At 35.0% G+C, this 24,143-nt stretch overlaps 1 protein-coding gene across 3 annotated transcripts in view; it reads left to right on the forward strand.

Moving 5' to 3' along the window:
• The window catches only part of PAPPA2 (pappalysin 2), a 488,087-nt gene that overhangs the window by 343,436 nt on the left and 120,508 nt on the right, over window positions 1-24,143 (forward strand). For all 3 annotated transcript variants that reach the window (XM_067728728.1, XM_067728730.1, XM_067728729.1), the window contains one exon: window positions 1,372-1,518. In XM_067728728.1, the coding sequence (XP_067584829.1) occupies window positions 1,372-1,518 (147 nt within the window). The remainder of the gene's footprint in view (window positions 1-1,371; window positions 1,519-24,143) is intronic.

A 24,143-nucleotide genomic window follows, 5' to 3' on the forward strand; every position in this document is an offset into this window, starting at 1 on the left:
GCCTTGAGGAGATACCCCCAGACGATTGAGGAACCAGCCAAGGTTGGTGCTGTGGTTCAAGGAACTCATCAAGGACCCAGGGGTCTTTGAGATTTCACCTCTTTCTATCCTTGGCTTGCAGCTTTCTTCCTCAAGCTCATAAGATGACTGCTGTTCCTCCAGGCACGAAGTCATTATTTCAAGTGGGAAGAAGGGGAAAGGTCAAAGGGAGATATTCATACGTGCTAGCTGAGTCTCTTTTTATTGGGAAAATGGGAGCTCTTCGGGAACTTTGACACTATAGGCTTCCACCAACATCTCATTGGTCAGATCCAGGTCACTTCATCATTCTTAGTTGTAAGGGACCCTGAGGAGATGAGCATTTATAACTTGATACATTGTCACCTTGAACAAAATCGGAGTTTGTTAATAAGAAAGAAAGGGGAGGGCTTCCCTGGTGACGCAGTGGTTAAGAATCCGCCTGCCAATGCAGGGGACACAGGTTCGAGCCCTGGTCCGGGAAGATCTCACATGCCGCGGAGCAACTAAGCCCGTGTGCCACAACTACTGAGCCTGCGCTCTAGAGCCTGCGTGCCACAACTACTGAAGCCTGTGCACCTAGAGCCCGTGCTCCGCAACAAGAGAAGCCCACGTACCACAACGAAGAGTAGCCCGGCTTGCTGCAACCAGAGAAAGCCAGTGCACAGCAACGAAGACCCAATGCAGCCAAAAATAAATAAATAAATTTATAAAAAGAAAAAAAAAAGAAGAAAGAAAGGGGAATGGATATGGATAGGCAAGTAGCCATGCCTGCCACACTCCTTCAGCTAATTCTGGCATCTTTCTCAAGAGTTCTGGTGCCCAATGACAGGAAGCCCAGAAAACTGGGAGATTCTGAGTTAGTGACAGCTCTCTAAAGTGGCTTTTAGCCTAGCCTGTCTGTCTTCCCACAGTAAAGTGGGAAAAATTTCCTGGATTTTCTCTTTCCTGGTTCCTTTTCCCAGCTTAGTGGTTCCCTGATTCAGTAGCCTCACTCCTGGGGCCAGTGGATCCTGCCTGGTAAGGATCTAATCATCATCCTGGACAGACTTCCCTAACTAATCCTAGGAGCAGTTGCCTGAAATGTGCCAGGACAATTCGTTGAGCAAGATCCTTGGGTCGTCAGTGGGCTGTGAGTTGTCATGTGTATTCTTCTACCCTGGTAAAGTTATATCTTGAGGCTAACGGAGAGCACTGAGACATTCTTCTACATTGAGAAAAGTTTTCTGCCGATAATGTGATCATTAGGCATTCAGAAAGAGAGGAAAACTTTGGTTTCAAGCTGGAGAGTTTCATTGTCTTTACTTACCTCTCACCCTCCACATTTAATTGTTGGTTGAAATTGCATTTCAGATTTGCACATCATACCGTCCAGATTTACCAGAGCACCGTCCACTTACTGGCTGGTTTCCCTGTGTCACCAGTGGAAATAGCCCTCAGGATGAAGGGAGTAAGCAGCTAAAAGGTAGCCTGGAGAGAGAGGATGAGGTTTGGCTCAAAGTAAGTGGCCCAAATGGATTTTTGTGAAGGCTGTGGATAGATTGTGCATGTGTGTGTGTATAAATGATGCATTGGAATGGCTTGCCAGGAGATTTCCTTTTATCATCGCAAAGTTTTTACATCTTGAATTTATTTTCATCTCTCTTTGAATGTTGGACTTCTCTTTATAAGCAATCATTTTATCAAAGTATAATATACACATAGAAAAGTACAGAAATGCACAGATCAATAATTTTCTTACAAAGTAAACATCCTCTCTAACCACCACACAGATCAAGAAACAGAAAATTAACATCACCCCCCAAAAGGCTCTCTCATTCCCCATCTCATTTATTACATGACAGAGGCATCTACTATTTTTACTTCTGCCACCATAGATTAGTTTTGCCTGTTGGCATTTTATGTAAAAAACTTTCCAGTAATGTACTATTTGTGTCTGATTCTTTCTTACTCAACTTTATTTGTGGGATTCATCGTGCTGCTTTACTTAGCAGAAAAGTTCATTTCCATTACTGTGTAGAATTCCAGTGCATGAATATGTCATACTTTATTTAACCATATTGATGGACATATAGTTTATTTCTAGGTTTTCTGTACTGTGTATTACAAATAGTTCTGCTATAAACACTTCTGTACATTTCTTTTGGTGAATGTATATAAACAATTGGATATATTTGGAACTGCTAGATCATAGTTAGGCAGCTGACCAGCTTTAGTAGATAATCCCGAATGATTTTCCACTTGGTTGTACTAGTTTATACTCCCACCAGAGGCCTATGAGTATTCCAGTTGCTTTACATTTTCACCATTACTTGATATTTAAAATATTTAAAAGTCTTCATTTTGGCCATTCTGTTGGGTATGTAAATGTACCTCCCTGAGGTTTCAATTTGTATTCACATGTTGACTAATGAGATTAGGAGACTTTTACATGTATATTGGTCATTTGTAGATTCTTCTTTTTTTTTTTTCTTTTTATCTGAAGGGCATATTAAAGTCTTTTGCTCAATTTTCTATTGGACTGTCTGTCATTTTCTTCTTAATTTATATGATTTCTTTACAATTTTCTGAATGTAAATCCTGTTCCAGTTATATGTTATTTAATATTTTCCAACACTCTGTGGCTTACTTATTTTTACTCTTAATGGTATATTTAGATGAACAGAGTTCTAAATTTTACTAAAATTCAAATTATCTTCCTTTTTCTTTATGGTTAGTGCTTGTCGTGTACTGTATTTAATAGTCTTTGCCTACCACAAAGATATACTTTCCTATGTTATCTTCTAGAAATGTTATTGTTTTACATTTTATATGTAGGTGTACAATCCATTGGAATTTTTGTGTATTGTGTGAGGTAGGGATCAAGATTTTTTCTCCCTAGACCTAGAACTACCATTACTCAAACTAAAATTTTCTTTTCCCCTCTTTGCTGCACTGTGTCACCTTTATCGCAGATAAACTGGCAATATGTATGTGGAGGTCTGTTTATTGTGGAGATTCTACATCTTTTTTGTATATCTGTATACAGACTGATCTGTATATCCTTGCATCAGTGTTACACTCTTAATTACTGTACATTTTTTATGAGTCTTAAAATCAAATAATGTAAGTCTTAAACTTGTTCCTTTTTTTCCTGATTGTATTGGCTATTCTTGGTCCTCTGAATTTTCATATAAATTTTGGAATCAGCTTCAGTTTTCACACATAGGAAAAAAAAACCTGATGCAATTTTGACTGGGATTTTATTGAACCTCTGAGTCAATTTGGGGAGAGTTTTCTCTTTAAAATACTGTCTTCTAACATTTTCTTTGAGTTACTTAAGTCTTTAATTTCTCTTAATGTTTTATAGTTTTCTGAGAAAAAGGGAATTGAATTTTATTTATCAAATGCTTTTTCTGCCTCCACTGAGGTGACCATATTATTTTCCCCTTTGTTCTGTCACTGTCTTGGTATACATTGATAAATGTTTAAATGTTAAATCAACATTAGATACCTGGGGAAAAAAATAACAACTTGGAGGCTATGTATAATCCTTTGCCAATAGTTTTGGATCCTATTTGTGAATATTTTAAGTGTTTTTTTCATTTATATTCATTAGAGATTGGTTCCTACTTTTTTTTTTTTTTTTTTAATTTTACTATCTTGTCAGGTTTTATGATGAAGGCTAGGTTTGACTCCCAGAGTAAGTTTCCTTTTTTCACCAGTTTTCTGGAACATTTTGTGAAAGGTTGATGTTAATTTTTGAGGAATTCATCAGTAAAGCTATCTGAGTCTGTGTTTTCTTTAAGGAAAATATTTAAATATGTGTTAAAATTTTAAACCAAATATTGAAAAATTTGGGTTTTTTATTTCTTCTTAGGTCAACTTTGGTAAGTTGAGTTTTCCACCAAGTAATTAGTCCATTTTTTCTAAAATTTCGAATTTATTGGCATTAAGTTTTTTGTAATGTTCTCTTACTTTATTTGTAATATTTCCAAGCTCCCCAGGCCATTTTTAATTAATGCTATTGTTAATTTTTGGCTTCTCTCTTTTATTTTTTTGCTCAATCTTCCTAAAGATTTATCAGTTTTATTAATCTTTTATTAATGTTTTTATAGAACCAAAGAATATATATGTGTGTATATATGTATTCTTATATATATAAATATACATATATGAACATAAAAGGAAGGAAATAATGAAAATAACATTATTTCCTTCCTTTTATGTTTACATTTAACTTGCTCTACTTTTTCTACTAACTTGAGATGATGCTTAAATAATTAATTTTTAGCTTCTTTCTTTTTAAAATATGTGCATTAAGGCTACAAGTTTCCTTCTAAGTGTGACTTTAGCGACATACTACAAGTTTCACATCTTATTTCTGTTATCCAGTTCAAACATATTTTCTAATTTTTATTTAATTTTTTGATCCCTGAGTTATTTATAAGTATGCTGATGAACTTCCAAACATTTATGGATTTTCTGGTTACCTTTTTATCTTTGACTTATAGCTAGAGTCTTCTGTGGTCAAAGATTATATTTGGTATGGTTTCAAACCTTTTTAATTTGTTGACCCTTGAATTACGGAATAGCGTCTGGTTAATATTGATAAATATTACATGTACTTTGAAAGAAATATGTAATCTGAAATTATTGGATATAGCATTCTATATATTTAACATAGATCAAGTTCATCCATCATGTCATTAAAATTTCCTATATCATATATATAATCTATGATATATACATATTTTCCCTGATATTTTGTATACTATTTCCATCAGTTACTGTGAGATATGGGTCAGACTTTCTTACCATAGTCTTGAATTTGTCTGTTTCTCTTATTTTTGTCAGTTTTTGATTTATATATTTTGAAACTATATTATTAAATATGCAGGCAATTCTCACTTTGTAGTGTGGGACCACAAAATGACCATGTATCCTAAAACTATACAAAGCAAACTCAGTAATGATGGGAAAAATTATAATAGTTACATGACCTTTTTGACACGATATTAAAAACTCTCTTATTTTCAGAAATATATGTGAAAGGAAGTGAAAAAATAGTAAATTTTAGTTCATTATAATTTAAAAAAACATTACAAACAGAGAATTAAAGTGTTTCATTTCTTTGTTTAAAAAAAAGAAAACTACCAAGTATAGTTTGAACAGTGCTTGCCTTTTTTTTTTTTTTTTTTTTGCTTCATATGACTTACATTACAAAGCAAGCAGTTTTTCTGTGCCTTTGTGAATTGTCATATTCCTTTCTAAGTTTGAGCAGCTTCCAACATTTTATAGTACTTTGCACTTTTAATGTTATGAAGCGTCTCTGAGAGTTCTTTTAATGTGAATTTTTTCTTGGCATCATTTCCTCTGGGACATCTTCATCCTTTTTGTCACAACCACTTTTCTCATTTTTGCTGATCATTTCACTTTCACTAAGTTCCTCTGGCTGCAAATCCAGTCTCTCAAATGGCAGCAGCATCAGCATTCCCACACTCAGCTCTTTCGTCTATAACTCTATTTACCTTTAATTCAAATTTCACCTCAAGCATTATAATTTTTTGTTTCTTTGCTGTACTTTCATCCTTGCTGGCTGATCCCCTCTTTTGATTATCCATGTTTGTGAAATGTCACGTGGGTAAAATGTCACTGGGAGATGAGGCAACACACATGCACACTTTTCTGCCTCTGTGTGAACTGAATAACAGATACACAGTAAATGATCAATGACAGTTTGAAAGAAGTGATGTAATTGGTCACGGATCATGATGCTCAGTTGTTATTTACATGGTGATTTGTGGATGGAAAGACTATTAATGGAGTTTGTACTTTCTACAGTTACAATTATTTTTTGGTAACTGAAATTTGAATCATATCGTTGGGACTCTGGTATTATATAACTAAATTGTGATAACTGATATTTTTGTATATGGAAACTGTGTAAAGTGAAACTACTGTCAGTAGATAATTTTAGAATTTTTATATCTTCCTGGTGGATTATCTCTTCTAACACTAAGAAACGTCTCTTTATCTCTAAGAATTTTTTTTTAATAGATCTTTATTGGAGTGTAACTGCTTCACAATACTGTGTTAGTTTCTGTTGCACAACAAAGCGAATCAGCCGTATGCATACCCATGTCCCCATATCCCCTCCCTCTTGAGCCTCCCTCCGAATCCTCCTCTCCCTCCCCTCTAGGTCATTGCATAGCACCGACCTTATCTCCCTGAGCTATGCTGCTTCTTTCCACTAGCTATTTTACATTAGGTAGTGTATATAGGTCAATGCTACTCTCACTTCGCCCCAGCTTCCCCCTGACCCCAGGTCATCAAGTCCATTCTCTATGTCTACATCTTTCTTACTGCCCTGAAAATAGCTTCATCAGTACCATTTTTTAAAATTTAGATTCCATATATGTGCGTTAGCATACAGTATTTGTTTTTCTCTTTCTGACTTACTTCACTCTGTATGACAGACTCCAGGTCCATCCACCTCACTACAAATAACTCAATTTCGTTTCTTTTAGTGACTGAGAAATATTCCATTGTATATATGTGCCACACCTTCTTTATCCATTTATCTGTCGATGGACATTTAGGTTGGTTCCATGTCCTGGTTATTGTAAATACTGCTGCAGTGAACGTTGTGGTACATGTCTCTTTTTGAATTATGGTTTTCTCAGGGTATATGCCCAGTAGTGGGATTGCTGGGTCATATGGTAGTTCTATTTTTAGTTTTTTAAGGAACCTCCATACTGTTTTCCATAGTGGTTGTATCAATTTACATTCCCACCAACACTGCAGGAAGGTTCCCTTTTCACCACATGCTTTCTAGCATTTATTGTTTCTAGATTTTTTGATAATGGCCATTCTGACTGGCCTGTGGTGATACCTCACTATAGTTTTGATTTACATTTCTCTAATAAATAGTGATGTTGAGCAGCTTTTCATGTGCCTCTTGGCCATCTGTACGTCTTCCTTGGTGAAATGTCTATTTAGGTCTTCCAACCATTTTTTAATTGGATTGTTTGTTTTTTTGATATTGAGCTCCATGAGCTGTTTATACATTTTGGAGAGTAATCCTTTGTCTGTTGTTTCATGTGCAAATATTTTCTCCCATTCTGAGCATTGTCTTTTTGTCTTGTTTATGGTTTCCTTTGCTGTGCAAAAGCTTTTAAGTTTAATTAAGTCCCATTTGTTTATTTTTGTTTTTATTTCCATTACTCTAGGAGGTGTGTCAAAAAATATCTTGCTGTAGATTATGTCAAAGAGTGTTTTTCCTGTGTTTTCTTCTAAGTGTTTTATAGTGTCTGGTCTTACATTTAGGTCTTTAATCCATTTGGAGTTTATTTTTGTGTATGGTGTTAGGTCGTGTTCTAATTTCATTCTTTTACATGTAGCTGTCCAGTTTTCCCAGCACCACTTATTGAAGAGACTGTCTTTTCTCCATTGTATATTCTTGCCTCCTTTGTTGTAAATTAGGTGACCATATGTACGTGGGTTTATCTCTGAGCATTCTATCCTGTACCACTGATCTATATTTCTGTTTTTGTGCCAGTACTGTACTGTCTTGATATACTGTATAGTTTGAGATCAGGGAGACTGATTCCTCCAACTCCGTTTTTCTTTCTCAAGTTCGCTTTGGCTATTTGGGGTCTTTTGTGTTTCTATACAAATTGTAAAATTTTTTTGTTCTAATTCTGTGAAGAATGCCAATTGGTAGTTTGATAGAGATTGCATTGAATCTGTAGATTGCTTTGGGTAGTATAGTCATTTTCACAATATTGATTCTTCCAATCCAAGAACGTGGTATATTTCTCCATCAGTTTATGTCATCATCGATTTCTTTCATCTGTTGTTTTATAGTTTTTTGAGTAAGTCTTTCACCTCCTTAGGCAGGTTTATTACTAGGTATTTTATTCATTTTGTTGTGATGGTAAATGGGATTGTTTCCTAAATTTCTGTTTCTAATTTTTCATTGTTGGTGTATAGGAATGCCAGAGATTTCTGCACATTCATTTTGTATCCTGTAACCTCACCAAATTCACTGATTAGTTCTAGTAGTTTTCTGGTGGCATATTTAGGATTTTCTAGGTATAGTATCATGCCATCTGCAAACAGTGACAGTTTTACTTCTTCTTTTCCAATTTGTACTCCTCTTATTTCTTTTTCTTCTCTGATTGTCATGGCTAGTACTTCCAAAATTATGTTGAATAAGAGTGGCAAGAGCGGATATCCTTGTCCTGTTCCTGATCTTAGTGGAAATGCTTTCAGTTTTTCACCATTGCGTATGATGCTTGCTGTGGGTTTGTCATATATGGCCTTTATTATGTTGAGGTAGATTCACTCTATGCCCATTTTCTTGAGAGTTTTTATCATAAATTGGTGTTGAATTTTGTCAAAAGCTTTTTCTGCATCTATTGAGATGATTGTATGGTTTTTATTCCTTAATTTGATAATGTGGTGTATCACACTGATTGATTTGTGTATATTGAAAAATCATTGCATCCCTGGGGTAAATCTCACTTGATCATGGTATATGATCCTTTTAATATGTTGTTGGATTCTGATTGCTAGTATTTTGTTGAGGATTTTTGCATCTATGTTCATCATTGTTATTGGTCTATAATTTTCTTTTTTTGTGATATCTTTTTCTGCTTTTGGTATCAGGGTGATGGCGGCTTTGTAGAATGAATTTGGGAGTGTTTCTCCCTCTGCAATTTTTGGAAGAGTTTGAGAATGGTGGGTGTTTACTCTTCTCTTAATGTTTGATAGAATTTGCCTGTAGAGCCCTCTGGTCCTGGACTTCTGTTTGTTGGAAGATTTTAAATTACAGTTTTAATTTCATGTCTTGTGATAGGTCTGTTTATATTTTCTAATTCTTCCTAGTTCAGTCTTGGAAAATTGTACCTTTCCAAGAATTTGTCTGTTTCTTCATGGTTGTCCATTTTATTGGCATATAGTTGTTGGTAGTAGTCTCTTATAGTCCTCTGTATTTCTGTGGTGTCAGTTGTGATTTCTCCTTTTTCATTTCTAATTTTATTGATACGCATCCTCTTCCTTTTTTTCTTGATGAGTCTGGCTAAGAGTTTATCAATTTTATCTTCTCCAGAATCAGTTGTTAGTTTTATTGATCTTTGCTATTGTTTTCTTCATTTCTATTTCATTTATACCTGCTCTGATCTTTATGAGTTCTTTCCTTCTATTGACTTTGGGTTTTCTTTGTTCTTCTTTTTCTAGTTGTCTTAAGTGTAGGGTGAGATTGTTTATCTGAGATTTTTCTTGTTTCTTGAGATGAGATTGAATTGCTATAAACTTCCCTCTTAGAACTGCTTTTGCTGCATCCCATAGCTATTGGGTCATCGTGTTTTTGTTGTCATTTGTTTCTATTTTTTAAATTTCTTCTTTGATTTCTTCAGTGATCTCTTGGTTATTTAGTAGCACACTGTTTAGCCTCCATATATTTGTGGGGTTTTTTCCTTTTTTTCCCCATGTAATTGATTTCTAATCTCATAGCATGTGGTTGGAAAAGATGCTTGATATGATTTCAGTTTTCTTAAATTTTCCAAGGCTTGATTTGTGACCCAAGATGTGATATATCCTGGAGAATGTTCCATGTGCATTTGAGAAGAAAGTGTATTCTGCCACTTTCAGGTGGAATGTCCTATAAATATCAATTAAGTCTATCTGGTTTATTGTGTCATTTAAAGCTTGTGTTTCCTTATTTGTTTTCTGTCTGGATGATCTGTCCATTGGTGTAAGTGGGGTGTTAAAGTTCTCCACTATTATTGTGTTACTGTCTATTTCCCCTTTTATGGCTGTTAGCATTTGCCTTATGTATTGAGGTACTCCTATGTTGGGTGCATAAACATTTATAATTGTTATATCTTCTTCTTGATTGATCTTGATCATTATGTATTGTCCCTCCTTATCTCTTATAACAGTCTTTATTTTAAAGTCTATTTTGTCTGATATGAGAAGTGCTACTCCAGCTTTCTTTTGATTTCCATTTGCATGGTATATCTTTTCCATCCCTTCACTTTCAATCTGTATGTGTCTCTAGGTCTGAAGTGGATCTCTTGTAGACAGCATATATATGGGTCTTGTTTTCGTATCCATTCGGCCAGTCTGTGTCTTTTGGTTGGGACACTTAATCTGTTTGCATTCAAGGTTATCATTGATATGTATGTTCCTATTACCATTTTCTTAATTGTTTTGGGTTTGTTTTTGTGGGTCTTTTTCTCTTCATGTGTTTCCTGCCTAGAGAATTTTCTTTAGCATTTGTTGTAGAGCTGGTTTGGTGGTGCTGAATTCTCTTAGCTTTTGCATGTTTGTAAAGTTTTGATTTCTCTGTCAAATCTGAATGAGATCCTTGCTGGGTAGAGTACTTGGTTGTAGGTTTTTCTCTTTCACCTTTTTAAGTATTTCCTGCCACTCCCTTCTGGCCTGCAGAGTTTCCACTGAAAAATCAGCTGATTACCTTATGGGGATTCCTTTGTATGTTATTTTTTCTTTTTCCCTTGCTGCTTTTAATATTTTTTCTTTGAATTTAATTTTTGTTAGTTTGATTAATATGGGTCTTGGTGTGTTTTTCCTAGGGTTTATCCCGTATGGCACTCTCTGTGCTTCCTGCACTTGGGTAACTATTTCCTTTCCCATGTTAGGGAAGTTTTTGACTATAATCTCTTCAAATGTTTTCCCAGACCCTTTCTTTTTCTCTTCTTCTTCTGGGACCCCTATAATTCGAATGTTGGTGCATTTAGTGTTGTCCCAGAGATCTCTGAGATTGTCGTCAGTTCTTTTCATTCTTTTTTCTTTATTCTACTCCTCAGCAGTTATTTCCACCATTTTGTCTTCCAGCTCACTTATTCGTTCTTCTGCCTCAGTTATTCTGTTATTGATTCCTTCTAGTGTTTTTTTTTTTTTTCATTTCATTTATTGTGTTGTTCATCTCTGTTTGTTCTTTAGTTCTTCTAGATCTTTGTTAAACATTTCTTGTATTTTCTCAGTCCATGCCTCCATTCTATTTCTGAGATTCTGGATCATCTTTACTATCATTACTCTGAATTCTTTTTCAGTTAGATTGCCTATTTCCTCTTCATTTATTTGGTCTTGTAGGCTTTTACCTTGCTCCTTCAGCTGTGATATATATTTTGCCATCTCATTTTTTTTTTTTAATGGGTGAGATTTTGTTCCTGTTTTACTGGTTGTTTGGCCTGAGGTTTCCAACGCTGGAGTTTGTAGGCTGTTGGGTAGAGCTGGGTCCAGGTGCTGAGATGAGGACCTCTATGAGACCTCACTCTGATGAATATTCCCTGGGGTCTGAGGTTCTCTGTCAGCGCAGTGGTTCAGACTCAGAGATCTCACCACAGAGCTTTGGCCTGACCCCCGGCTCATGAACCAAGCAAGCCACATAGGGTGGCAGAAAAAAAAAAAAAAAGAGAGAACAATAACAAAGTAAAAAATAAAATTAGACTAGGAAACTAACAGATATGTTGGAAAGAATATAAAAATATAAATGAATCAACAGCTGGAAGGTACAATTGTACCACGATAGTAGAAAAGAGGAGGACAGAAAAAAAAAAGCAAAAGCAAAAGGGGGAAAGGCCTTTGCTGTGGGTGGTGGGACTTAAGCAAGGGTGAGGTTTGGGCAGTGGGAAAGGCCTATGCTTAGGACCCACAGGCCTGGAAAAGGCCCTGGGAGCTGTAGGGGGAAGGGACCCAGGCGTGTCCCCCACCTCTGGTCTCAGAGGGTGGAGGACCTCACCTGGGAGCTCAGCAGGCTTCCTTGACTCAGATGGGTGGGGCAAATGCCCTCCTCTCCTCTCCTGCTCCTCTGGTCATGGAGGGCCCCTCCCGCCTGCCTCTCCTGATCTCCCCAGCCTCCCTCATATGCCCCCAGGACCCACGCAGCCTGGAGGGGGTGGGTACCAGTCTGGGAGCTCAGCAGGCTCCCCAAGCCCAAGTGGGAGGGGCAGTCGCCCTCCACTCCTCTCCCATTTCTCCCAGAGGGCCCCTCCTACCTGCCTCTCTTGATGTCCCAGAACTCAGGGGCACTGGTCCTGTCTGGCCTCCACGTCTCCTCTGCCCTCAGTCCCTCCATGTCCTACTGGTTCACGGGTGTTCCTCCCATCTCCTTGGGCGTCAGGGTCCCTCACCAGCAGCTGGCAGGTGCCATAGTTCTGGGGAGACGTTAACTCATCGTCTTTCCACACTGCCATCTTGAGTCCACCTATCTCTAAGAATATTTTTTGCTGTACTGTAAACTTTGTCTGATATTAGTATAGCTATACCTTTTTGTTAATTTGCATATTGTTTCCTCTTCCATCCTATTACTTTTAATCATTCTGTGCAATTATATTTAATATGCTTTGTTTGAAGTCAACATATCTTTACATATATAAATAATATAAATAAATCTCAATCTAACAAATCTCTATATAAATAAATCTAAAATTCTCTATTTTCCAATTACAGCAGTATTTAGTCTAATTACATTTAATGTAATTAATGATGCTTAGTTTTAAATCTACCAACAAACCATTTGTTATTCACTTGTTCCACATGCTCTCTGTTTTTTTCTCTTTCTTGCCCTTTTTAGATTAAATAAGTAGTTTTATTATTTTATATCCCATTCTATCAGTTTACTAGTTATACTTTTATTTTATTCTCTATCTTTTTTACCCTTGAGATTTCAATGTGGGTCCTTAACCGGTTAGAGTCTGCTATGAATTAGCTCTCTCACAGTTTCATAATCAATGAGTAACTTAGAATGCTTTGTCTCTATTTTCTGTTTCCTGGCTTTTTTAAGTTAAAATGATTTAAAATTACCTAATATTTACCTTTCCAGTGCTCTTTGGTCCTTTCTACATTTCTGTGCTTTCCTCATTTTTATTTAGCTTGAAGAAATCCATTTATTATTATTTTTTAACATGAATCTGCTGGCAGTGAGTTCTTCCAGTTTTTGTGTAGCTGAAAATATCTTTATTCGACATTTATTTTCAAAGAGTGTCTTTGCTTGGTATAGAATTCTAGGTGGCCAGTTGTTGTTTTCAAGAATTCGAAGATGTTATTTCATTGTCTTTTTACCTATATACTTTCTTTGGAGAGTTAGCTGTACCATCTGATGTACATTACTTTGAAGGCAATGTCTTTTATTCTCTGGTGCTTTTAACATAATCTCTTTGTCTTTTGTCTTCAACAGTTTTAGTATGATATTCCTAAGCCTGTTTTTCTTTGCATATATCTGGCTAACTGTTTGTCAGTCTTCTTGAATCTGTAGCTTAATGTCTTTACTTGCCCTTCCTTTTTTGGACACCAAATTACATACATCAGAGCTTTTTGCTGTTTATATTTTGTTCCTTTTCTCTTTGTTCTATTTTTCATTCTTTTTTTTTTCTCCATGCTGCAGTCTGATTATCTTATGCTGACATATCTTCTGTTTCACTAATCCCAAATTTTACACCATATAATTGGCTGTTAAACTGTTTATTATATTATTAGTATCAGTCATTTTATTTTTAATTCTAGAATACATATTTATTCCTATAGGTTCTCATTTTCTTTAAAATTCTCCATCCTGTAGTCTATTTTAAAAATATATTAATCACAATCATTTTAACATCTGTGTCTGATAATACTAATATCTTGGTGACCTGAGGTCTGTTCATGTTGACTTTTATTTCTTAATTCTCATTCATTTAGGCATATCTCCTGTCATACTGAATAGTGTCTTAACTGAATATCAGACACTGAAAAATTGTGTAGGCTCTGGCTAATGATATCTTCCTTTTAAGATGATTTACTTTAAAAAATGTATAATAAAGTTTGGGAAAGAGCACCTTAACTTCGTCAGTACTTAAGTTGACTCAAGCTTGTGCTTCTGTATTAATGAGGCCTGAAATGTTTCATAGTTCCTTTTCTCCTAAGGCCTAGTCCTTCAGGGGTCTCAACTAATTGGGTCTTCTACCTTGATTGTCTCTGAAGCACAATTTCTATTTCCTCAGCAATATGTGTCTGCTAAAAGTTCTGCTTAGCTTTTTGGTCTTTAATCTACCCGTTTCTGCTTAGCTTCTTATATTCTTCATGTTTAGAATTTGAAAACACCTCAGTGGCAATAGTGACACAGAATGTTAGGTTATCTTCAATGGTTTCTTTCTTTTTGAATCTCTTCGGTCCTGACTGCCTTAGTTGCTCTCAAATGCTTTCAAACTTTTTTTTTTTTTTACTTTATTCATTTCTTATAATTGTTCTTTTCAGGAGTAGATGTTCTACTATAAGTTACTTCTTTATACCTGGAAGCAAAAATCTCCACCTGGAATTTTTTAAATGTATGTCATTTAGCTACCATATATATTTTAGGTTTGCACTCTGTTCTTCTTACAAGAGATATAGGAGTAATAGTACTTGTGTAAGAAAAAAATCATGAATATCATTGAATGTTAACATATAAAAACTTAAGAAAATTTAGTTTTCACAAATCCACATGATACTAAATAAGTTAGGAAGTGATATTAAAAAATAAGCTGATTAAGTTTTTTTCAAAGTTTTCTGAGGACTGAAGGATTTCTGACTCTTTATTATGCCTTTTATATTACTTTAATCTTGATTTGATATACAAATACGATTTGTATGCAATGGATCAGAGACAAATTTGTTACAGTGAGAAACAACTGTACTGGAAAACATTAGCCTTGAAAATATCTTTCCAAAATCTTTCCTTTACTGGCTACTTGCCCAACAAAATTTCTGTCATTTTAGTCCATATTTACTAAGGTAACCTGTCTCTCTTATCTTTCCTTATTATTATTATTTTTTTAAATCTGGGATAAATAGACCAAAATATGAGAACTTTCTCTTACATAGAATAAAATGTAGATTCTTTTTATTATTTACAATAATAAGCACATTTTAAAGCCCTTTATAGTTTACAGTGTGCATTCTCAACACTTTTTTATTTGAACCCCGTAATAGTCCTGTGAGTTTGGCAAAGTAGGTGTTTTCATATTTTACAGATTGGGAAAAGAGGAATCAAAGACTCAAGGTGCTTTTTCTACATCACCCAAGAATAAAAGGGTAAACCTGAAGTTCAAACACATGCCTGTTGCTCTAATCCCATGTTTATTTCTCTACACGATGTTGCCTCATTCAGTCAACATTCATTATGCACCTGCAATATGCCAAACCCAGAAATAAGCACTGGGGATAAACAGGGAAATATGACATGAGCAAGAAAACAAATTAAAACATATGTGGAGTGGAAGAAAAGGTTTCCTGTCTTTTGTTGGATTTCTTCTAAATTCTTCAAAGATGATATATCTGTGGATCTAGTTCACAGGATTTATTAAGTGCATAGTGTAAACTCCAGGTACCATTAAGAAATAGAGAAAGAAACAGAAGGCATGATCCTTCCCAGAAAGTGCTTTGGGTCTGAGCAATATAGACAACAAATGAAGCAATCTGAGAAGCAGACGTTCAACAAAGTACTTGTTGTTTGGTTTCACAAGGAGCCCATCAGCATATGCAAAATCATATGTTCATGTTTATTTTCATGGCTGTTCTAAAATGTCTCCAATTAAGAATGGTCTCGCTCAAGCTGGACTGGTTAACAGTCCTAACTGAAACCACCACATGGTCATCGTATTTTAAATACCAGGGTCCTCCACATTAGTTATAAATTTCTAGACCACTGTCTAGAAACCCTGGCTACATAAAACCTAAAGCCTGTTAACTATAATTTCCTCCTTTTCTTTGTTTGAGTTCAACTAGCCAAATACTGAATATGAATCTTCAACAGAAAATGCAGTGTATATTTAACTGATTGGATTTCAAAAAAGAGAATCCCTAAAACCAGGCACTAAAGAGGAGAGGATAGAGAGAAACACATTTATTGAGATTTAATATGTTCCAGATATCTTATTATCAATTCTTACATGAATTTTTAATCAGAGATATGACTTTTCTGATTCTAAAAATGATTATCTGAAAACTCAGAGATGCTAAGCATTACATAGCTAGTAGAGGTATAGATAGGATTCAAATTCAAGTCCAACTTATTCCAAAACCAGTGTTTTTTCCTCTGTACCAAGGGTTGGGAAATATTTTCTGTAAAGATCCAAATAACAAATATTTTAGGGTTTGTGGGCTATATGGTCTCTGTCACAGCTACTTAACACTGCTGTTGTAGAATAAAAGCAGCCATAGACAATACATAAATGAATGAGCATGGCTGTGCTCTAATAAAATTACACTTATGAACACCAAAATTCCAGTTTCATATGATTTTCACATTATTCACACTATTTTTCTTTGAATTTTTTCAACCATTTGAAAATGCAAAAACCATTCTTAGCTCACAGACCATACGAAAAACAGGCAGTGGGTCAGATTTGGCTCATGGGCTGTAGTGTGCTGACCTCTGCTCTATATCTAGTTTCCAGTTAATGCTAAAGGTATGTATGGACATTTGCCTTATTTCCACACCATAACAACCTTCACCTTTAATTCTACTCAATAAACACTGCTTAAAAATAAACAAAATATTGTATTGCAGAGGGTTTCAATGATGAATTAATCACTATCTTCACCCTTAAGGTACATACTCCGCAGTGGGCATGTTTATGCAACTATTGTAGAAGACAAAATGCTATGCTACAAATATAATGAAGTGTAAAATAGACTCAAAAGGACCTGGTGACTGATTGGACATAGGGAGATAGAGATAAGTCTTATCTTAGCATGAATTCCCCCATTTATCTCATCTTCCACACTCCTCTATACCACACACACACACACACACACACACACACATTCTAGGATTTAGAAATTTTAGTCATAATAGATTGCTTTCAGTGCTGGAAAACACCAAGGTTTTTACATATCTGTAACCTTTCAGGTAAAGAATTCATGTTTTTCCTTCTTGGTAAGTGCTTTCTCTGCTTTGACTTTCAAAGAAACACTCATCTTCTAAGATTTAGCTCAAGGATTACTTCTTTTATAAGGCCTAGACTTTCCTGAACTTCTCTCCCAAGCCATCCTTAGTATGTATAATTAATCTCTTCCTCGTCAATAGACACTTCTGTCATAGTTCCTATACACTTCACTGTTCTTGTTTGTCTGTCTCTCCATCACATAAACTGTAAGGATCTTGTGGGCAGAGACCATGTATAGTCATGGTTGTATGTCAAGCATTGAGCACAGATCCTGGTTGTTGTGATGTTTGAAATGTTTTGTGATTGCATGAATAAATGATGGGATGTTAGGTCTTAGCCTTGGCAGTTGGGAGCATATTGATAAAACTACTTATGACCCAGAACAGAAGTGAGTAAGTAGGACTGTGGGCTTAGCTAGACTGAAAAGGGGAGGTGACAAAGGCCAGAAATAGGGGCAAACCACCTCTTCCTGCAAAACTTTTTAAAAGATGAACTGAAGTTTGAGTGGAAACCATATCGAAAAGAATTTTTCAAAGATGGGGAGAATTGGTCATTTTCCTTGGTTGTGGCAGGTGGGATTCTCTAGGAAGCAGATTCTGAGATGGAACTTAATATGCAGGACGTTTGATGAGCAGTAGCCTCGCTATCAACATCTGTGGAAAGGAAGGAAAGAAGGCATAAGTAGGTGAAAAAAGAAGTTGCGCAACCTCACTCAAGGCTTGGCTGACGCCTCCTATAGAGATATAATATATATTATCACAAAGGACAGGTAGTAAGTGGAATAATAGTGCTGTAAGGTCTTTAAACTATTCAGGATATGGTGATTTTATTTGAATGTGGATTGTAATAAATTAGGCATACATATAATAATCCCTAGAGCAATCACAAAAAAATATACATTTACACACAAATAGCTATAGGTAAAGAGTCAAAAGAGAAGATTAATGGAATAATAAAATAGCTTGATTCATCCCAAAGAAGGCAGGAAAAGAGGAACTAAGAAACAAATAATAAAGAGAAAACAAATACCAAGATGGTAGACCTAAATCCATCTGTATTATTAATTCCATTAAATGCACATTGTCCAAAAATGCCACCTAAAAGCATAGATTATTAGTTTACATAAGACAGAAAGAACCAATTATATATTATTTGTTTAAAAACACACTTTGAATATAATGATCTACAGATTGAAAGTAAAAGAGTAGAGAATTATGTGCCATGTAAATGCTAAGCATAAAAAATCGATGTGCTATGTTAATATCTGACAAAATAGACTTCAAGATAGAGTATTACCTGAGATAAAGAGGGACATTTCATAATGATAAATGAGTCAATTTATCACAAATACAGAATAATCTTAATCTTGTAAAATTGAAGCACCTAAAAAGTCTCAAAAGAAATTAATTAAAAATTGACAGAAAAAAAAAATTGACAGAACTAACAGACAACCCAATCAATAATCATAATTGAGGATTTTATTATCTCTCTTTAAGTAATTGATGTAACAAGTGGACAAAAACGTTAGAACAAGTGTATAAGATTTGAAAGTCATTATCAAATATCGTGACCTAATTGACATTTGTGGAAACACCAGTCAACTACTGCAGAATGCATATGGTATATTCACCAAGAGAGACCATATACTCGACTACCTAACAAGTCTCAACAAATGGGTAATGATAGAAATCATAAAGAATATGTTCTTTGACCTCAACAATACTAAATTAGAAATAAATAACAAGCTATGTAAGAAAGCTCCAATTTTTTTTGGTAATCCAGCAATACATTTGTAAATAATCCATAGGTCAAAGAAGATTTTACAGGGAAATTAGAAAATATTTTGAGCTGAATGAGAAAAAAATAATATGTCAGATTTTATGGGATGCAAACATAACAATATTTACAGGGAAAATTTTAACTTTAAATCTCTGTATTTAGGGGAAAAAGCATTATAAAATCAGTAATCAGTGTTCAAATTAAATAATTAGAAAAAGATAAAATTAAAACCAAAGTAAAAATAAAAAGGAAATAACAGAGAAAGTAGAAGTCAGTCAAGTAGAAAATAATCCCATATCATCACTGTTATTTTACTTTCTCTGGAAAGAGCAGTCAGTGCAATTAGACTTTTAATTTTATACTTTATGAGATATAAATGAAACATGAAACATGAGAAGATGTAAAATTTGAAACATTTTCTCATAAACTGAATTAACACTGAAGAGAGAAAAACAACCTGAAAATTATTTCACTTAGTTATCAGTTTTAAAATAATTTGCCTTTTAAAGATTAGTTTTTAACATATTTAAATTTTGTTTTCATATGTAGAATAAGGTAAGATCCCACTTTTTTGTCTAAATATGATAAGCCAATTTTTCTAACCCTATCCATTAAAACATTAATCCTTGCCCTGATAATTTGTGATGCTACATTAACTATATACTAGTTTCTGATATATACAAGAGCCTGTTTTTTAAACACTCTGTTGTATTCCATTGATCTGTTTTCCTGCTCTGTATGCCAGCAATACACTGCTTTTATTACTATAATTTTTACCATGTAAAAAATTTCCGGTAGAGTGTATCCCCCAACTTCTACTTATTTGCACATCTTTTTCAAAATTAAATTAGCTATTCATTATTCTCAAACACTAATTTTCCATATAAACTTTAGAATAAACCTTAGATAATTTCTTCCACTTCTTGAAAACCATACTGATATATATGAGCTGAACTTAATCAAACACTTGATTTTAATCAGTTGATATGATGGTGTGATTTTTCTTCTTTGATCCATTATTATGTTGAATCACATTGATTTTTTAAATTTTTATATATTTATTTGGTGGTTGGTTTATTTTATTGGAGTATAATTGCTTTACAATGCTGTGTTAGTTTCTGCTGTACAACAAAGTGAATCAGCTATATGTATACATATATCCTCTCCCTCTTAGACTTCCCTGCTACCCACCGCCATGCCACCCTGCTATACAGCATGTTCCCACTAGCTATTTTACACATGGTAGTGTACATATGTCAATCCTAATCTCCCAATATATCCCACCCTCTCCTTCCGCCTCTGTGTACATCCATCCATCTTCTATGTCTGCGTCTCTATTCCTGGCCTGCAAATAGGCTCATCTGTACCATTTTTCTAGATTCCACATATATGTGTTAATATACGATATTTGTTTTCCTCTTTCTGACTTACTTCACTCTGCGTGACAGACTCTAGGTCCATACACATCTCTACAAATGACCCAGTTTTGTTCCTTTTTATGGCTAATATTCCATTGTATATATGTACCACATCTTTATCCATTCATCTGTCAATGGGGATTTAGGTTGCTTCCATATCCTGGCTATTGTAAATAGTGCTGCAATGAACATTGGGGTACATGTGTCTTTTTGAATTATGGTTTTCTCAGGGTATATGCCCAGTAGTGGGATTGCTGGGTCATATGGTAGTTCTATTTCTAGTTTTTTAAGGAAACTCCATATTGTTTTCCATAGTGGCTGTATCAATTTACATTCCTACCAACAGTGCAAGAGGGTTCCCTTTTCTGTACACCCACTCCAGAATTTATTGTTTGTAGATTTTTTTGATGATGGCCATTCTGACCTGTGTGAGGTGACACCTCATTGTAGTTTTGATTTGCATTTCTCTAATAATTAGCGATGTTGAACAGCTTTTCATGTGCCTCTTGGCCATCTCTATGTCTTCTTTAGAGAAATGTCTATTTAGGCCTTCTGCCCATTTTTGGATTGGATTGTTTGTTTTTTTGATATTGAGCTGCCTGAGCTGTTTGTATACTTCAGAGATTATTTCTTTGCCAGTTGCTTCATTTGAAAATATTTTCTCCCATTCTGAGGGTTGTCTTTTCATCTTGTTTATGGTTTCCTTTGCTATGCAAAAGCTTTTAAGTTTAGTTAGGTCCCATTTATTTATTTTTGTTTTTATTTTCATTACTCTGAGAGGTGGGTCAGAGAGTGTTTTTCCTATGTTTTCCTCCAAGACTTTTATAGTGTCTGGCCTTACATTTAAGTCTTTAATTCATTTTGAGTTTGTTTTTGTGTATGGTGTTAGGGAGTGTTTAAGTTCATTCGTTTACATGTAGCTGTCCAGTTTTCCCAGCACCACTTATTGAAGACACTGTCTTTTCTCCATTGTATGTTTTTGCCTCCTTTGTCATATTTTAGGTGACCATAGGTGCATGGGTTTATCTCTGGGCTTTCACTCTTGTACCATATATCTATATTTCTGTTTTTGTGCCAGTACTATACTGTCTTGATTACTGTAGCTTTTTAGTATAATCTGAAGTCAGGGAGCCTGATTCCTCCAATTCCGTTTTTCTCTCTCAGGATTGCTTTGGCTATTTGGGGTCTTTATGTTTCCACACAAACTGTAAACTTTTTTGTTCTAATTGTGTGAAAAGTGCCATTGGTAATTTGACTGGGATTGCATTGAATCTGTAGATTGTTTTGGGTAGTATACTCATTTTCACAATATTGATTCATCCAATCCAAGAACATGGTATATCTCTCCATCAGTTTGTGCCATCTTTTATTCCTTTCATCAGTGTTTTATCATTTTCTGAGTACAGGTCTTTTGCCTCCTTAGGTAGTTTTCTTCCTAGGTATTTTATTCTTTTTGTTGCAGTGGTAAATGGGAGTGTTTCCTTAATTTCTCTTTCTGATCTATCGTTGTAAGTGTATAGGAACACAAGAGATTTCTGTGCATTAATTTTGTATCCTGCAACATTACCAAACTCATTGATTACCTCTAGTAGTTTTCTGGTGGCATCTTTAGGATTTTCTAGGTATAGTATCATGTCATCTGCAAACAGTGACAGTTTTACTTCTTCTTTTCTGATTTGTATTCCTTTTATTTATTTTTCTTCTCTGATTGCCCTGGGTAGGACTTCCAAAACTATTTTGAATAAGAGTGGCGAAAGTGGACATCCTTGCCTTGTTCCTGATCTTAGAGGAAATGCTTTCAGTCTTTCACCATTGAGAATGATGATTGCAGTTGGTTTGTCATATATGGTCTTTTTATGTTGAAGTAGTTTCCCTCTATGCCCACTTTCTGTAGAATTTTTATCATAAATGAGTGCTGAATTTTGTCAAAAGATTTTCTGCATCTATTGAGATGATCATATGGTTTTTATTCTTTAATTTGTTAATATGGTGTATCACATTGATTGATTTGTGTATATTGAAGAATCCTTGCATCCTGGGATAAACATCATGGTGTATGATCCTTTTAATGTGTTGTTGAATTCTCTTTGCTAGTATTTTATTGAGGATTTTTGCATCTATGTTCATCAGTGATATTCGTCTTTTTGTGTGTGTGTGTGACATCTTTGTCTGGTTTTGGTATCAGGGTGATGATGGCCTCATAAAATGCGTTTGGGAGTGTTCCTTCCTCTGCAATTTTTGGAAGAGTTTAAGACGGGTGGGTGTTAGCTCTTCTCTTAATGTTTGAGAGAATTCACCTGTGAAGCCATCTGGTCCTGGACTTTTGTTTGTTGTAAGATTTTTAATTACAGTTTCAATTTCATTACTTGTGATTTGTCTGTTTACATTTTCTATTTCTTCCTGGTTCAGTCTTGTCAGGTTGTACCTTTCTAAGAATTTGTCCATTTCTTCCAGGTTGTCCATTTTATTGGCATATAGTTGCTTGTAGTAGTCTCTTATGATCCTTTGTATTTCTGAGGCATCAATTGTAATTTCTCCTTTTTCGTTTGTAATTTTATTGATTTGAATCCTCCCCCTTTTTTCCTGATGAGTCTGGCTAAAGGTTTATCAATTTTTTTTTGTCTTCTCAAAGAACCAACTCTTAGATTTTTTGATCTTTGCTATTGTTTTCTTTGTTTCTATTTCATTTACTTCTGGTCTGATCTTTATGATATCTTTCCTTCTACTAATTTTGCGTTTTTGTTGTTGTTCTTCTTCTTCTTCTTTCTCTAGTTGCTTTAGGAGTAGGGTGAGATTGTTTATTTGAGATTTTTCTTGTTTCTTGAGGTGACATTGAATTGCTTTAAACTTCCCTCTTAGAACTGCTTTTGCTGCGTCCCATAGCTTTTACATCATTGTGTTTTCATTGTCATTTTTTCTATGTATTTTTTGATTTCTTCAGTGATCCCTTTGTTATTTACTAGTGCACTGTTTAACCTCCATGTGTTTGTGTTTTTTACATTTTTTTCTGTCATTAATTTCTAATCTCATAGCATGTGGTCAGAAAGGATGCTTCATATGATTTCAGTTTCCTTAGATTTTCCAAGGCTTGATTTGTCACCCAAGATGTGATCTATCCTGGAGAATGTTCCATGTGCACTTGAGAAGAAAGTGTATTCTGCCACTTACAGGTGGAATGTCTTATAAATATCCATTAAGTCTATCTGGTTTATTGTGTCATTTAAAGCTTGTGTTTCCTTATTTGTTTTCTGTCTGGATGATCTGTCCATTGGTGTAAGTGGGGTGTTAAACTCCCCCACTATTATTGTGTTACTGTTGGTTTCCCCTTTTATGGCTGTTAGCATTTGCCTTATCTATTGAGGTGCTCCTATGTTGGGTGTGTAAATATTTATAATTGTTATATCTTCTTCTTGGATTGTGACTTTGATCATTATATAGTGATCTTCCTTGTCTCTTGTAATAGTCTTTATTTTAAAATCTATTTTATCTGATACGAGTATTGCTACTCCAGCTTCTTTTGATTTCCATTTGCATGGAGTATCTTTTTTCATCCCCTCACTTTCAGTCTGTATGTGTCTAGGTCTGAAGTGGATCTCTTATAGACAGCATATATATGGGACTTGTTTTTTTTTTTTTTTTTTATGTCTCAATTATATTCAATAATACTGGGGGGAAAAGAGATTAAAACAAAAGAATATAGAAATTTTCACAAATAACAGTATCACGGATAGCATTATCTACTGCTGTATCACAAATTACCCCGCTACTTTGCAGGCTGAAAACAACAATAAATATTTACTATGTCACAGTTTCTCTGGCTCAGGAATTCAGGAGTCCCTTAGTGTGTTCGTGTCTCAGGATATCTCAGGAGGTTGCTGCCAAGCTGTCAGCCAGGATTGCAGTCATCTCCAGCCTTGACAGAGGCTACAGAATGTGCTTCCCAGGTGGCATACACACGCGGCTGCGAGCGGGCACCCGTGGATGGTGGGAAGTCTCAGTTTTTCATCATGTAGGC

Source organism: Pseudorca crassidens, chromosome 2 (genome assembly GCF_039906515.1).
Source record: "Pseudorca crassidens isolate mPseCra1 chromosome 2, mPseCra1.hap1, whole genome shotgun sequence".
NCBI lineage: Eukaryota > Metazoa > Chordata > Mammalia > Artiodactyla > Delphinidae > Pseudorca > Pseudorca crassidens.